Source organism: Globicephala melas, chromosome 1 (genome assembly GCF_963455315.2).
Source record: "Globicephala melas chromosome 1, mGloMel1.2, whole genome shotgun sequence".
NCBI classification, from domain to species: Eukaryota; Metazoa; Chordata; class Mammalia; order Artiodactyla; family Delphinidae; genus Globicephala; species Globicephala melas.
Window position 1 is genome coordinate 296,214 of NC_083314.1, and position 15,926 is coordinate 312,139.

The 15,926-nt window shown below is 42.6% G+C and overlaps 1 protein-coding gene across 2 annotated transcripts in view; it reads left to right on the forward strand.

Annotated features, from left to right (window-relative positions):
* KDM5B (lysine demethylase 5B) overlaps positions 1-15,926 on the forward strand; it is an 85,100-nt gene that overhangs the window by 53,868 nt on the left and 15,306 nt on the right. For both annotated transcript variants that reach the window (XR_009563155.2, XM_030844390.3), the window contains exons 13-22: positions 1,036-1,155; positions 2,131-2,325; positions 5,791-5,972; positions 6,087-6,211; positions 7,094-7,244; positions 7,376-7,490; positions 7,912-8,267; positions 9,502-9,640; positions 12,007-12,186; positions 12,862-13,020. Coding sequence is in view for 1 of the 2 variants with exons in the window: in XM_030844390.3 (XP_030700250.1) it covers positions 1,036-1,155; positions 2,131-2,325; positions 5,791-5,972; positions 6,087-6,211; positions 7,094-7,244; positions 7,376-7,490; positions 7,912-8,267; positions 9,502-9,640; positions 12,007-12,186; positions 12,862-13,020 (1,722 nt within the window). In the remaining variant the exon portion in view is untranslated. The remainder of the gene's footprint in view (positions 1-1,035; positions 1,156-2,130; positions 2,326-5,790; positions 5,973-6,086; positions 6,212-7,093; positions 7,245-7,375; positions 7,491-7,911; positions 8,268-9,501; positions 9,641-12,006; positions 12,187-12,861; positions 13,021-15,926) is intronic.

Below are 15,926 nucleotides of genomic sequence, written 5' to 3' on the forward strand. Positions count from 1 at the left end.
CTACGTTGATGGGTCTTTCTGATCTGTTATGAGTCGCTGGCTTTAGAAGAGACCTCTCGCCCTGTTCTTTAATAGTTGAGCAAACCACGTGGGGCTAGACTCTGGACCTAGAGAGGTAGGTGAATGAACTCGTGCATTCGGGAACTCACAGTGTAAGGGAAAGACAGCGTTTACACAGATCACGGAAGAGTGGTGTGGTTTGACAGTGGTGTTGACTCGGGGGCTGAGCCATTAACTCTGAAAGGGCTGGAAAGGGCTCCTAATGGCGTTTGAACCAAGGCGTGGGCTCTGAAGGGGAGTTCGTGTGGCAGAGAGTTGAGGAGGAGGCCCTCCCGTTGGAGGGCTGGAGGGCTGTGCTCCTGCCGCTGTTGCCGACTGCAGACTTGGCCTGTCAGAGCCCGGAAGGGCGTGTTCCAGCACAGGGCGGAGCCTCAGCCCGAGTTGCACGGCCTTGTGGCCTGGGTGCTGCTTGAGAATTGGCATTTCCAACAAGTTCCCAGTTGCTGTTGCTGCTTTTGGAATGGGAACTACATTTTGGAGAACCGCTGGTGGAGAGAGATGTATTGAAAAGACATCTAATATTATTACTGTTATGTAGTAGTTCGTTCAGTCTGAGGATTTTGTGCCTAGAGCAATATAGGTGTTTTTCGGGTAGAGGGAAAAGGGGCATTGCTGGTGGGAGGTAAGTTTGAGGCCCAAATGAAGAAGATCTCTGTGTGGAATGAGATCCTTGAAATAGAGTGGAATTTCTTCAATTGGTGGTAGGAGATCCTATTTCAGTATGATAATATTTGGAAAGATGTGTCCTGATCCTGGATGTAGCCAGATTTTTGTGGTGTAAGCTGTTTTCTCTTGAGATACTTATCAACCTGGCAGTCTGGGGAACTACTCCATCTTGTGGCAGAAATGAATATCTTTAGGTAATATTCAGCCATACTTTTTTCCCTACCCTTTCTGGAGAATCATCTGATAGTCTATGTCTAGATTGTCTTTCGTGAGGATGTCGCTGAAAATCTCCAATTTCTGTCTCCTTAGGTTTACCGAACTAATCAGTGTGCTGGGGAGTTTGTGATCACATTTCCAAGAGCCTACCACAGCGGTTTCAATCAAGGTTTTAATTTCGCTGAGGCCGTTAACTTCTGCACTGTCGATTGGGTGTGTAATTAGGACCTAGCAAGCCTTTTCACATTTACCGTTTTTCCTGCAGAAATGGTATAGAATGCTTAGAAATTATCATGTGTCTAGTTGCTTAAACCAGTTGCTGCTGAAATGGCAGGTCAGCCAGCTGTGTACCTTCCCAGCAGGAGAGGCCCTGGCCCTGCAGTGTCAGCCAAGACCTGGTGAAGAGTCTGCTGAGCGACGTTTTGGCTGAAGCTTAGTATCTCATTGCAAACTGATAACAACCAGTTCCAGTCTTAAGACTGTACTTTATGCAGCACTGGCTTAAATTACCCAAACACAGTAAATTTTAATGACATTTGGTTTCAGGTAGTTGTAAAGTGGAGTTTTTATATTAGTATTAATACTTTTCATTTGCCTAAGAACTACCTAGTTTAAGTGGGTGTGGTGTTAAATCTAATAAATTATGACCTTCAGTGTCTTTTTTTTTTTTTTAAATAATACTGGGTTGGCCAAAAAGTTCCTTCAGGTTTTTCCGTAACATGTCAGGGAAAAACCCAAATGAACTTTTTGGCCAACCCAAAATAGTTGGCCCAATAAAATAATACCCAGTAGTAATACCTACATCTATAATTGTTTTCTGTTCTATAGTTTTTAGAGCATTATTGTTCCCTGAAGTAGATTAACCACACCAGTTCCACACAGTTGTTTCAGGAAATGTGTAAATTCATATTTCCAATTAGATTCTACATTGTTGTAGACATTACTGCATTATTAATACATTGGGTTTTTAAACCAGATTTTAATCAATGTACCTAATTTGCCAGATCCTTGAGGTGCAAAGATTTTAAAAGGTCCAAGGCTTGTTAGAGTCTAGTTTTAGGATTGATATATGATATCAATATATGACCCAAGATGTGATATTTGGTAATTGATAATAAAGGTCAGGAGTCTTTGGAAACAGGAAGGAGAGAGATGAATGTCACGTGTCCTCCCTGTCTTTTGGCACAGCTGCCCTTAGGCCGACAGTGCGTAGAGCATTACCGCCTGCTGCACCGCTACTGTGTATTTTCCCACGACGAGATGATTTGCAAGATGGCCTCCAAGGCGGACGTACTAGACGTTGTAGTGGCATCAACTGTTCAGAAAGACATGGCCATTATGATTGAGGACGAGAAGGCTCTAAGGGAAACTGTTCGTAAATTGGTAAGGTTTCTGGAACCCCAACTGCATGTCATTGGGTGTTACTTAGTAAAGTTCTTATGCACTTTGAAACCATTTTAAGGAAACTTTTCCTTCATTTCCTTTAAGACCATTCTAATAGATGTATATTGACGTCTCATTGTGCTTTTACTTTTCATTTTTCTAATGGCTAATGATATATTGAACATCTTATCATGTATTTATTTACTACCTGCATATGTATCTCTTTGGTGAAGTGTCTGCTCACATGTCTTGCTCTACCCCTTTTTCATTGGATTGTTGGGAGACTTCTCTTTATTCTAGACACCAGTCCTTTATCAGATAAATGTTCTGCAAGTATTTTCTTCCAGCTAGTGGCTTGTCTTTTCATTCTCTTAGCAGTGTCTTTCAAAGAGCAGAAGTTTTTCATTTTGATGAAGTTCAGTTTATCAGTGTTTTCTTTTATGGATCTTTCTTGGTGTGTCCTTCTTAAGAAATCTTTGCCTAACCAAAGGTTTTCTCATGTGTAGTCATCTAGATTTTCTAGGTTTAGATTTTACATTTAAGGGTTTAATCCTCTTAAGTAATTTTTGTTTATGGCAAGGTGTGGGTTGAGATCATTGTTTTTGCATATGGCTGTCTAACTGTTCCAGCAACATTTCTTGAAAAGACTCCTTTTTCCATTGAATTGCCCTGGCACCTTTGTTGAAAATTAATTCACACATGTGTGGAGCTACTTCTGGACTCTGTTCTAGTCTGTTAGTCTGTGCATTTGTCCTATTGCTAATACCATATGGTCTTGATTACTGTAACTTTCTAATAAGTTTTGAAATGAGGTAGTGTGAGTCCTCCAACTTTGTTCCTTTTAAAAATTGTTTTGCCTATTTTAGTTATTTTGCTTTTCCATATAAAGTTTAGAATCAGCTTACTGATTTCTATCAAAAAGCCTGTTGGCGTTTTGATTGGAACTGCATTAAACCTATGGATAGTTTGGGGGAGAATTGACATCTTAACAATACTGAGTCTTCCAATCCATGGACATAGTCTATCCCCTCATTTATTTAGGTGTTCTTGATTTCTTTCAGTATTTTGTAGACTGCAGCACACAGATTTTACACATATTTTCTTGGATTTGTAATTAGGTATTTCTTATTCTTTGGTACTATTATGAATGGTACTTTAAAATTTTTTTTGATTTCCAATTGTTTATTGCTAGTATTTAAAAATACAATTGAGGGCTTCCCTGGTGGCGCAGTGGTTGAGAGTCCGCCTGCCGATGCAGGGGATGTGGGTTTTTGCCCCGGTCCGGGAGGATCCCACATGCTGCAGAGCGGCTGGGCCCGTGAGCCGTGGCCGCTGAGCCTGTGCATCCAGGGCCTGTGCTCCGCGACGGGAGAGGCCACAACAGATACAGTTGACTTTCCAAAATTGACTCTGTATCCTACCTCCTTGCTAAATCCAGTAGTTTTTTGTAGATTCTTTTGGGACAGTCATATCCACAAATAGTCACATTGATTTTTTTTTTCTTCTTTTATGTGCCTCTTTAGAATGTTGGCTCCGTGGAGCTCACCTTGAACCAACAGCTCACCTTCCCCTGATATTGTACAATTGGGAAAACAATGCCCAGAGGGTTTAAGCGTCTTACCAAGGTCTTTGGAACTTTGAGCACGCATAATTTTTTTCCCAGATGTAGAAATTTACAAATTAAAATTGGGTGAACTGGGGCTTCCCTGGTGGCGCAGTGGTTGAGAGTCCGCCTGCCGATGCAAGGGACACAGGTTCATGCCCTGGTCCGGGAAGATCCCACATGCCGCAGCGGCTGGGCCCGTGAGCCATGGCCACTGAGCCTGCGCATCCGGAGCCTGTGCTCCACAACGGGAGAGGCCCGCGTACTGCAAAAAAAAAAAAAAAAAAAAAAAATTGGGTGAACTAATATGATTCATTCTCAACCAAAATCCATGGAGTTGATCCTTAATCTTTAAACAAAATTTTAGCCATCTGCATCACAAAGTCCTTTTTAACGACTAATTCCAGATTAAAACCAAAATTCTTTTGTTAGGTTTTCCTTACTTTACTGATTAGCAGGAAGTGAAATGGTCAAAAGGTTGAAATACAGAATAAAAGAGTAAAACAAAGGAGCCTTGATGGTTTATAAACTGACTTAATCAGACTCTGGCATTCTCAGAGTTAGATCTGGATCCAGTTCCAGATAAGGAGAGAAAGTGGTACAAGTTTGATTTTTCCATAACAAAAGGTATATCCTAGAAGGGCTAGATGTCAGGTGGTACAAAGTACAGTAGAAACTTCCTGATTTGGGCTTCCCTGGTGGCGCAGTGGTTGAGAGTCCGCCTGCCGATGCAGGGGACAAGGGTTCGTGCCCCGGTCTGGGAGGATCCCACACGCCACGGAGCAGCTGGGCCCGTGAGCCATGGCCGCTGAGCCTGCGCGTCCAGAGCCTGTGCTCCGCAACGGGAGAGGCCACAACAGTGAGAAGCCCGCGTACTGCAAAAAAAAAAAAAAAAAGAAACTTCCTGGTTCAAGACCTCATTTATCTTGACAGTATCAATTGGGAAATTCCTTGTTACGATTACAGTCTCTGTTGCACAGATTGTCGAACCTTTTCCAAGAACTTTCCATATAAGAGACTAATAGACCACTCAGCGTCTTCACATTGACAGTTCCTGCACGGTAGTCTTTTTTACCTGCCCCATCTTCTTTCCTTTCATTTATATTTGTTCTTTTTGTGGATTCTCCAGCAACATTACTCTGAAGCCCTGTATAGCATGTTCGCTGTAGTAGAAAGTATATGCATTTCTTTTGCTCTTATCTAGACCCAAAATATGGACAAGGCCAATTTGGAGTAGAATAAACAGCTAATCTCCGTAGTTTTATGGGCCTGTTAATAACTGTTCTTATACTCAGATCAAAATGGCCAAACATAAGGACCTACCGTGTCCAGAAGGGGTTCTCCCTAGATGGGTGAAATAGATTAACTTGCCCACATTTGCTAGGTCCACACACATTTTTTAAAATTTATTTATTTTTGGCTGTGTTGAGTCTTTGTTGCTGTGCGCGGGCTTTTCTCTAGTTGCGGCGAGTGGGGGCTACTCTTCGTTGTGGTGCATGTACTTCTCATTGCGGTGGCTTCTCTTGTTGCGGAGCACGGGCTCTAAGTGCGCGGGCTTCAGTAGTTGTGGCTCGCAGGCTCAGTAGTTGTGGCTCCCAGACTTAGTTGCTCCGCGGCATGTGGCATCTTCCCGGACCAGGGACGAACCCATGTCCCCTGCATTGGCGGGCGGATTCTTAACCACTGCGCCACCAGGGAATTCCCCCACACATTTTTAATCACGCACTCTCTACTCTCTACTTTGGTAAGGCTCTTTTTTTTTTTTTTTTTTTTAATTTAAGCTCAACTATTACATGTTTGTCTTGGGGGCTGATGGATTGTATTATCCTTTGGAGATCTCTAAAGTACACACTTTATTCTAGGGAGTAATTGATTCAGAAAGAATGGATTTTGAGCTGTTGCCAGATGATGAGCGTCAGTGTGTAAAATGCAAAACCACATGCTTCATGTCTGCCATCTCCTGTTCTTGTAAACCTGGCCTGCTTGTTTGCCTGCATCATGTAAAGGAATTATGTTCCTGTCCTTCTTATAAATATAAACTGCGGTGAGTAGGAAGAATGATTTTTTTTCTATGGAAAACACTAAATCCTTAGTGTAAAACATCTGATTTCCTCCAAACCCCCATATCTCAGAGCTAAGCCTGCTATTCTGTTTCCAGGTATAGATACACTCTGGATGATCTCTACCCCATGATGAATGCACTGAAGCTTCGAGCAGAATCTTACAACGAATGGGCCTTGAATGTGAACGAAGCTTTGGAGGCGAAGATTAATAAGAAGAAAAGTATGTGGTATATAGAAAGAGTGACTTAGTGATTGGCAAGTTGGGACTGATTGTAACATAGCCAACTTAAAGTTATCAGCAAATGGATTACTTGAAGCAGCCTGACTTAGCCCATCTGTCCAGCCAGGTTTGGACATTTAGCAGAGGTTTTAAAGCCAAGAGTGAATGAGGCATATGTCCTTACATCAAAGTGAAGTCTTGATATATGAGTTTTGCAGGATCGTGTATTTAACAAATATCGTATTGTTACCAAATAACCTTTACACCTCTTTGTCTCAGAAATAAAAGTATTTCACATTTTATATGGACCTTTAGAAAAGGTTTTTGTTTGTTTTGCTTGTTTTTGAACTAGATCTCAGGACAAAGACAGCATATCATTAAATTAAGAGTCTGTGAAATGCTGGTTTATTACTTCTTAGTTCTAGTCAAAGTCTCTGTCTCTTGTTATTACATTTGAAAGTTACTGCTTCCCTTCAAAGCGTTTTCATTTGCTTTCCTTTCTGTCGCTCAGCAGGTGACTCTTCCCTCTCCTGTTTAGGGGTGGGTGCAGGTCACTGTCTCTGAGCCCACCAGTTCCCTGCCAGGTGCAGAGTAAAATGCAGGAGGAAAAGGTGGTTCCAGCCACAAGAAGAATTGCATTTGCTCTGTTTTGACAAGGCAGGGGTTCTTTGTTTCTTAAACATTTTCACATTGAAGGGCAGCTCTAGGCACTTTTTAAAGTATTCCACTCTCAGCCAAAAAAAAAGAATAAATTTATTAGAGGTAAAGCATTGCAAATATCCATAGGTAAGAACTGATCAAATCGAACCTCCCCCTCTATATTTCATACCAGTATTTCATACAAAATGATCACAGAAAAGGTGATCTTTTCTTTATTCCTAGGCCTCGTCAGCTTTAAGGCTTTGATTGAGGAATCTGAGATGAAGAAATTCCCGGACAACGATCTTTTACGTCACCTCCGCTTAGTGACACAGGACGCGGAGAAATGTGCCTCTGTCGCCCAGCAGCTGCTTAACGGCAAGAGGCAGACGAGGTGGGCACTGTGCACGCCCTGGCTTGGGCTCTTTGGCAGCCTGTTGTGGCTGGTTTTACCCATGACATTGGAGTCTGGGGCTGGTGGGGAACCTGCTCTCATACAGTCTCCTTGGGCCTTTGTCTGTCTAGGTATCGATCTGGTGGAGGGAAATCCCACAATCAGTTGACAGTGAATGAGCTCCGACAGTTCGTGAGCCAGCTGCACGCCCTGCCCTGTGTCCTCAGTCAGACGCCACTGCTGAAGGTACCTGGATGGGGAGGTGGGGGTGCCCGCCTTCCTGTGTTTTGTACACAAGCCCAGGTCACATGATCAAGTTGTCTTCCCCTGTGGTTAATTTGTACATTTATTTGCAAATGCTTTTAGTAACCCGTTGAGTGGTACGTGTATATAAAGAGATTGTAACAGGCCTGCAGAGGAGAGAGAAGGTTGGAAATTTTTACCTTTCACAGTGACCACCAGCTACTATAGTTGGTACAAGTCTCTCTTAGAGTCACTTGTGTAACTGTCAGTTGGCTTATGTATTCATTACCTTGTTTACCTGTATTGTTGCTAGAATCAAGTGAAATGGCAGAGGGTCATGTTGAACATGCACTGAAGATTCTGAGTTTTCAAGAAGCCAGTTACTGAAAATATTGTTTTGATGCAACAATCTGTGTTTTTTAAGGATCTCTTGAATCGTGTAGAAGATTTCCAACAGCATAGCCAGAAATTGCTCTCTGAAGAGATGCCCAGTGCCGCTGAGCTGCAAGACTTGCTAGACGTCAGCTTTGAATTTGATGTTGAGCTTCCCCAGCTTGCTGAGATGCGTGTCCGGCTGGAGCAGGCCCATTGGCTGGAGGAGGTGCAGCAGGCTTGCCTAGACCCCAGCTCCCTCACCTTAGATGATATGAGACGTCTCATAGACCTGGGGGTGGGTCTGGCCCCATATTCAGCTGTGGAGAAGGCTATGGCACGGCTTCAAGAACTGCTCACGGTATCAGAGCACTGGGATGACAAAGCCAGGAGTCTCCTCAAGGCCAGGTAAACAAGCACGCCCATGCCTCTGCCCGGGGAAGGCTGGCACTGCGTCCGTCCGGGAGCACGGAGCATGGGGAGTAGGGCGGCACGTGGGCACAGTAACTGAGCTGTGTGTGCAGAAATAGCTGAGCTGTTCGGAGCTGCTTTGGAGCTTGGGCAAAAGAATATCAATTTCTTTCCTTGCGTAACCGATTGTGAAATGAATAGTTCAAATGGAAATACCTTTTCTAGAGTTGGTTTAATGAAATTTCCCTGGACCTCGAGGATAACATCTTTGAGAGAAGAAAGCATTTACAAATAAGTGGAACTGTTTAAACCCACAGTTAATGAAAAAGATCCCAAGGAGTCTTAAAGAGAAACATCTGAGAGTCAGTGTGCACTGTCTTTAAGATGAAAATGGTGCCGTAATTCTCCACATTAGTGCTCTTGCTTTGTGACCTTATCTATACGCGAGAGATGGGTTGGATTCAAGCTAACCATCTGAGGGGAGAAGATGATTCCCTCCCTATTCTTGCGTTCTGTCTGACAGATCTTTACTATTCCAACTGACAAGATAAAGTACAAGAAATACCTAGGTTCCAGACATTATTTTGTAATCCTAAAATAGTGGTCATTGAGCAGAGAGTACAAAAGTTTTGGGTTCTGTGCTTTTGGTATGTTGATATCCTGGAGATTTTTCATTTTCTTAGTGAAGCTGTGTGAGTCTTGATAGCGTATCTAGTTTAACATAACGTAAATTATCCCTAAGTTATCTTTTGCAAGTGGAAGTTTATGGTTATTCCAGTGTCAAATCAGAAATAAGTAGAACTTAAATGCTTCACTGAGTTATTTGCTATTCTGAATTTCCTTTGAAGTGATTTTTCTTTTTTGTGGCAAGCGGGGGCTATTCTTCGTTGAGGTGCGCGGGCTTCTCATTGCAGTGGCTTCTCTTGTTGCAAAGCATGGGCTCTAGGCGCACGAGCTTCCGTAGCTGTGGCGTGCAGTCTCAGTAGTTGTGGCTCACGGGCTCTAGAGCACAGGCTCAGTAGTTGTGGCGCAGGAGCTTTGTTGCTCCGCAGCATGTGGGATCTTCCTAGACCAGGGCTCGAACCCATGTCCCCTGCATTGGCAGGTGGATTCTTAACCACTGTGCCACCAGGGAAGTCCCTGAAGTGATTTTCCTATTTTCTCTGGTAAGTAAACCACGAGAAAAGTGAGCCACAGTGTAAAAGCTGAGTAGTGTCATTTGCTTTTGTAGGCCTCGGCATTCATTGAACAGCCTTGCTACGGTGGTTAAGGAGATCGAGGAGATCCCCGCGTACCTGCCCAATGGTGCGGCTCTGAAAGACTCTGTGCAGAGAGCCAGAGACTGGCTTCAGGACGTAGAGGCCCTGCAGGTAGGTTTACAAAACGTCCCGTGTGTGTAAGTGCATCTGTAAAGAGCAGTAATGTAAACACTTGCAAAGGGGAATATGTTGGATCTCACTACGCAGGTTCAGTGTTTGGGTTGGCCGGATTACTGATTCTCTTCAACCTTGTGTAGATGCACTTAACCCACCCCATCTACTGTCCTGACTAGTTGACTCAGTATTTAAAGCTTAGGTAATTTAACCAACCTTTTCTGGGAGCTTGGGACCCTCCCATAACAGACTTAATTACTTGGTTGGGGTTGAAGAAAAAGAGCTAAAAATGAAGTTGTGGGAGAAACACAGTTTCTAACGTCTGACAAGTACAGCTATCTCTTGCTGGCTTGCCAACTACTTGGAGTTTACATAATGAAGAGTAGCAGATTCAGTGAGTCTTGATACATGATTACATGGCCAAACTAGGCCCTCAGGCCCAGGACTTTCACCAAGTAATGACTTAAATGTGCTCCATACCTACAAAAGCAGTGAGATGAGCACGTTCTAAAGTAACTGTCCAAAGTAATCAGCACTGAGTGTCTGTGCCCCTGTGCTAGATGTTGTACCTGCTAAGACTTACTTATAAGTTAAAATAGAAAATTAAATTCACTTGTAACATTATTAAGGTATAGACAGAATATATTCTATGTTCTTCCCAATTTTCAGCTGGATAACTTCATTTGAAAAGTGGTTGGTGGGAGTGTCTTCCTTTTTCTAACGATCATAAACCAGTGGGTCTTACGGGCCTATTGAGAAAAAAGATCTTGGAATTATTTAATGGGATAGGTTTTTTTTTTTTTTTTGGCGGTACGCGGGCCTCTCACCGCTGTGGCCTCCCCCGTCGCGGAGCACAGGCTCCGGACGCGCAGGCTCTCAGCAGCCATGGCTCACGGGCCCAGCTGCTCCGCGGCATGTGGGATATTCCCGGACCGGGGCACGAACCCGCGTCCCCTGCATTGGCAGGCGGACTCTCAACCACTGCGCCACCAGGGAAGCCCTGGGATAGGTTTTTAAAATTTTAATTTATATTGTTCTTGAGGCTCAAATTCTGTTTTGTTGAAGCCATCAGATTCTAGGAATAAAATACCATCTGGTCTTCTGAATATCTATGTAATTTTAAGTGGTGCTAATTAACCAATTGCTAATGAGAAATGCCAAACAGGACAGTTTTAGCCACGTGTTTTCAACAAAACATCTGGACATCTATTCTTGTTAATAGGGAAGAGAAGATACATTGTTTGATAAATATTACATAATTAAGGGGTGACCCCAGCCCGCCAAAGAAAAAACCAAGGAAAGTGTTTGCTGTGTACATAAACTTCCCCAGTGAGGTTTTTGATGCAGGCTCTTGTCTGTGGTTGTTGGAACTGTAGCGGGTACAGTCACGGTCCCCCCTTCCACTCATGGTTGTTGGCAGCCAGAAGCTGAGGTCATGACGACGAGGAGAGGTGAGCATATGAAATCAGAAGCAAGGACACATGTCTGGGTGGGTTTGCTCCCTTCATGTGCTGTAATGTATGCACTACTTAGTACGGTGTTTGCAACAATGTCCATAAGGACGAAAAGCAAGTTTTGCTCCATTCCTGAAATAATAGCCTGGTCTTTCCTTGCGTCATATATTTAAGGACTAGTAGAAAGGTGTGACCAACAACAAGGAACCTCTTCGTGTTTAGTGGATTATTTATTTTAAAAGGTCATCCAGTATTCTGCTGTTCACTTAGGGAGTACTCCATATGTTTCTAAATGGAATACCATAGGCATAGCATATAATTTGTGAGTCACCTTTTTACGCATCCAGCAGAATACCTATGCCCTTACAGTTTCAATCCTGTGAGAATAAATAGAAGGCCCCCAAGGTGATTCTTAATGAATAATAAAGTTGGAGAGCCAGTGGGCTTTCACAACTCATTTTTTGTTTCCTCAATAATCTATACTGAGTTACTGTAATTCATCATTGGTGAGTGAATTGGAGTAAAATATTTGTTTTGTTGCTTTTCTTTCTCTAAGTCAGTATGGAAATCCTTTGAGTTATTACAAATTTACATTTCTGTTGAATTTTTTTCACACCATCCATAGGGACCAAAATGACAAGTGAATTGACAAGGGCATAAACAGTCTGAACAAAGGGAGCACAGTATATGCCAGGTCCAAAGTTGTATCCATGGGCCCAGCACAAAGTAGGTTCTTCCTTGTCGAGTGGAAGAACCCACACTGCTCCACCTCCACCACCATCGGTCAGCTGGCAGGTTTTGTCAGCACCCGTCCGTGAATTTAATATGTTGAAATCATGGGGTAGGCCCGGTCCGACTGGTACTTTTCCCACTTACATAGAAGTAATTTTTTTCGCCTTGATTTATTAGGCTGGAGGACGTGTGCCAGTGTTAGACACACTGATAGAACTTGTTACACGAGGACGATCTATCCCGGTGCATCTGAATTCTTTACCGAGACTGGAGTCACTAGTAGCTGAGGTTCACGTTTGGAAAGAATGTGCTGCTAATACATTCCTGACTGAGAATTCGTCCTATTCTCTCTTGGAGGTAAGTTTGCAGTTAGCCCACCTACAAGACCTTGGGTCCCCTAGCCTGGCAAAACATGTAGTCCCTCACACACAGAGGTGGCATCACTGACTGATCTATGCTCTAGGAGTTACTTTTCTCAGTGGAGCCAGGGAGATTCTTCTAAGTTTCTACTGAAACTTTCAATTGAAACTTAGAAGAATCTTAAAATGTTTTCTGCATGTGTTTAGGGATAGCATTCACTGTCTAAGGAAGAAATTTTCCTCCTTGAAGTTCCTCAGTTTGTTGAAATTGGACGTTTAACCTTGGCCATGCTTCACCACTTGCTTTTAACAAGCTCAATAAAAGATCTCATCCACCTCTCAAAGTACTATAGTTGCACTTCTTGTGTTTTTTTGTAAGCTGATGCTGGTCACACATTATGACTGGGATCATTCTGTATCACATTTTTTTACTTACTGTTTGATTGAATCTGGAATCAAAGTCTGTCTTTTTGTGAGATTTCCTTCTTTCTTTCCTCCCTCTCTTCCTTTCTTCCTTCCTTTGTAGAAGAGAGTTTCTGGCTTCAGGGAGGCATGTTACACAGAAAATACTAAGAAACTCACATCCTTCCCACTCCTTAGGCTTTTATTTGGTGACTTACTAATGCTTCATCTGAAATCCATTTTACCAGCGGTGGTGCTTTGTCCACATTAGGTGCTGTGTCCTCGATGTGATATTGGCCTTTTGGGATTGAAGAGGAAGCAGAGAAAGTTAAAGGAGCCCTTGCCAAGTGGCAAGAAGAGAAGCCCCAGAGTAGAGAGTCTGAGTGACCTGGAGAGAGCTCTGACTGAAAGCAGAGAGACTGCTTCAGCTGTACGTACTGGGGTTTTTCCTCCTCTTTTCTCCATGGGGGAGGATAATTTCTAACTCTTCTCTTACTTACTGGTCATATTGGGAAGGCAAGTAGAAGAATAACTTTAAAAGTACTCTGTTTTACCAAAACGACTTTGGGAGAATTGTCATTTGTAAAAGTTTTGAATGGAAGGTGCATAGTGGTGCAGAGGATTCAGGGAAGGCCTCCCAGATTCAGAAATAGTCTTTCCAGTGCCCAAGACTTGGTCCAGGGATGCAGACTCAGGACACCCAGGCTAACGGATATGTGAACTGCAATGCCAACTTACTAGTTTACAACAAGAAATACACCTAAAAGGGGGTACTGGATACTTGAGTCTGACCTGCATTTAGCATAAGCCCTGTTGATTCAAAGATTGTATCATCTTCAGGAAGGTGAAGCAGTATCTAGCTAATGTTTAGTGAGCAGAGTATCAGAACAGAAGAAGATAGCTATGTGATCTGGATGCTTTTTGAAAATTAAAAAAAAATTTTTTTTTTAATTGAGCTATAGTTGACCTGTAATATTATATTAGTTTCAGGTGTATAGTACAATGGTTCAGTATATGTATATATTGCAGAATGAGCACTGTAAATCTAGTTAATATCCATCACTACACATGGTTGCAGTTTTTTTTTCTTGTGATGAGAAGTTTTAAGATCTACTCTCTTGGCAACTTTCAAATATATAACATAGTATTAATGACTATAGTCATACCATGCTGTACATCACATCCTCAGGACTTATTTTGACCTTTTGATCCTCTTCACCCATCTCCCCCACCAGTTGCCTTTGGCAACTGCCAGTCTGCTCTCTGTATCTGTGGGGTTGTTTTTGTTTTGTTTTGTTTTGTTTTTGTAGATTCCACATATAAGTGAGATCATGCAGTACTTGTCTTTCTCTGACTTATTTCACTTAGCATGATGGTCTCAGAGTTCATGTTCTTGCAAATGGCAGGATTTTCTTCTTTTCTGTGGCTGATAATATTCCATTGTATATACATACCACATTTTCTTTATCCATTCATCCATCAGTGGACATGTAGGTTGTTTCCATATCTTGGCTATTGTGAATAATGCTGCACTGGACATGGGGGTACAGATAATCTTTTCAAGTTAGTGTTTTTGTTGCCTTTAGATGTGTACCCAGAAGTGGAATTGCTGGGTCATATGGTAGTTCTATTTTTAGTTTTTAAGGACCCTCCATACTGTTTTCCACAGTGGCTGCGCCAGTTTACATTCCCACCAATGGTGCACGAGGGTTCCCTTGTTTCCACATCCTGACCAACACTTGTTATTTCTTGTCTTGTTGATGACAGTCATTTTAACAGGTGTGAGGTGATAATCTCAGTGTGGTTTTGATTTGCATATCCCTGATGATTAGTGATGTTGAGCATCTTATCACATACCTGTTGTCCATCTGTATATCTGCTTTGGAAAAATGTCTACTGGATCCTCTGCCCATTTTAATTGGATTTTTGTTTTTAGTAGTGGTGATGCTGTCTTGGTTGTTCTATTGAGATGTATGAGTTCTTCATTGATTTGGGGTATTGACCCCTATCAAATTATAATTTGCCAATATTTTCTGCCATTCTGTAAGTTGTCTTTTCATTTTGCTGATGATTTCCTTCCCTGTGCAGAAGCTTTTTGGTTTGATGAAGTCAGACTTTCAGGATGGTTTTGAAGGCACAAAGCATTGTCCATCCCAGAGCAGGAACATAGCTGCTACTGGGCCTGGGCTCGTCCTTGGCCCAGGCACCTTCTTTACGGTCTGATCCTTCGTAGCTGCCTGACCTCTCTTGTGATTGACATGGGATTGCCCTGATGTGTTTGTGTATTTTGACACAGACTTTCTTTGGCATGTTTGTCCCTTACTTCAGGCTCTAATCAGATGCGGCTGCCTGAGCATAATTCTGGTGTTTTCAAGGTGCTACTTTCCACTGTTATGTGGTTCGTTTTTGTAAAGACACTGTCTTGATCTTTGCTTGTCTGGTCTTGCTGATCTAGTCTGTGAACCTCTGCACATTACCTGTTGATCACTTTGTGATCACATAACCCGTATATGCCGCCTGTACATTGTTTTTAGCTAGAAAAATAAGTAGGTTTCTTAAATATACCAAAGGTTTGTTAGGTGGTTTACTTCTAGATCTGTTTCTTCCCTAATCCATCATTCATACATTTTCTTCTCTCATCCAGAAGAGTCGATCTGGCCTTAGGACTCAGCTTCCTCTTCTGGTGAATCGGGATGGATCTGGTGGTGGCTGGATCCGATCATCGAGAATGGTTTAACTATGACAAATTAACGTTTTAAGGACTTGCTTATAGGAATAGACTTGGGAAGGGAATGGTTCCTGCAGCCTGTAGTTTTTATTTCTAAAGGGGAAGGCTCAGTTTTAAAGGCCTATGTTTACCCCCTGTTGCTCTGTATTTCTCCTTCAGTGAAGTATTAGGATTTTGGTGGTCCAGCCTTCCGCTGTGGAAGATGGATGTGTTAAGTTCGAGGGGGTAGTGACTAACTCTGACATAGCTAGTGATTTGAATTGGTCACCCTTAGGCAGCTTTTACTTCATGGTGCGAGGTGAATAAGTCTGTAATGCCTGGACTGGTTTATGTAGTGGGCGCCTGGTCTGTTCACGTAGAAGTCCCTTGTATGGGCAGCTTGCACGTACTGGTCAGAAACATGTTCAGTGTCACTTCAGCTTTTTGTTGTGAAGCTGATTATGTTTGTGTTTTCAAGTCGCTTATACAGATAAACTGAACTCAGAACTTTGCTGAGACATGGCTCTCGTTTTAACAGAGAGAAAAGACTTTATAATGAGGATACTTGCCACTTTCTGCAGAAAAGCAGCTTGCTTTTATCTCTGCCCTAGTGATCTTACAGCGTGTGA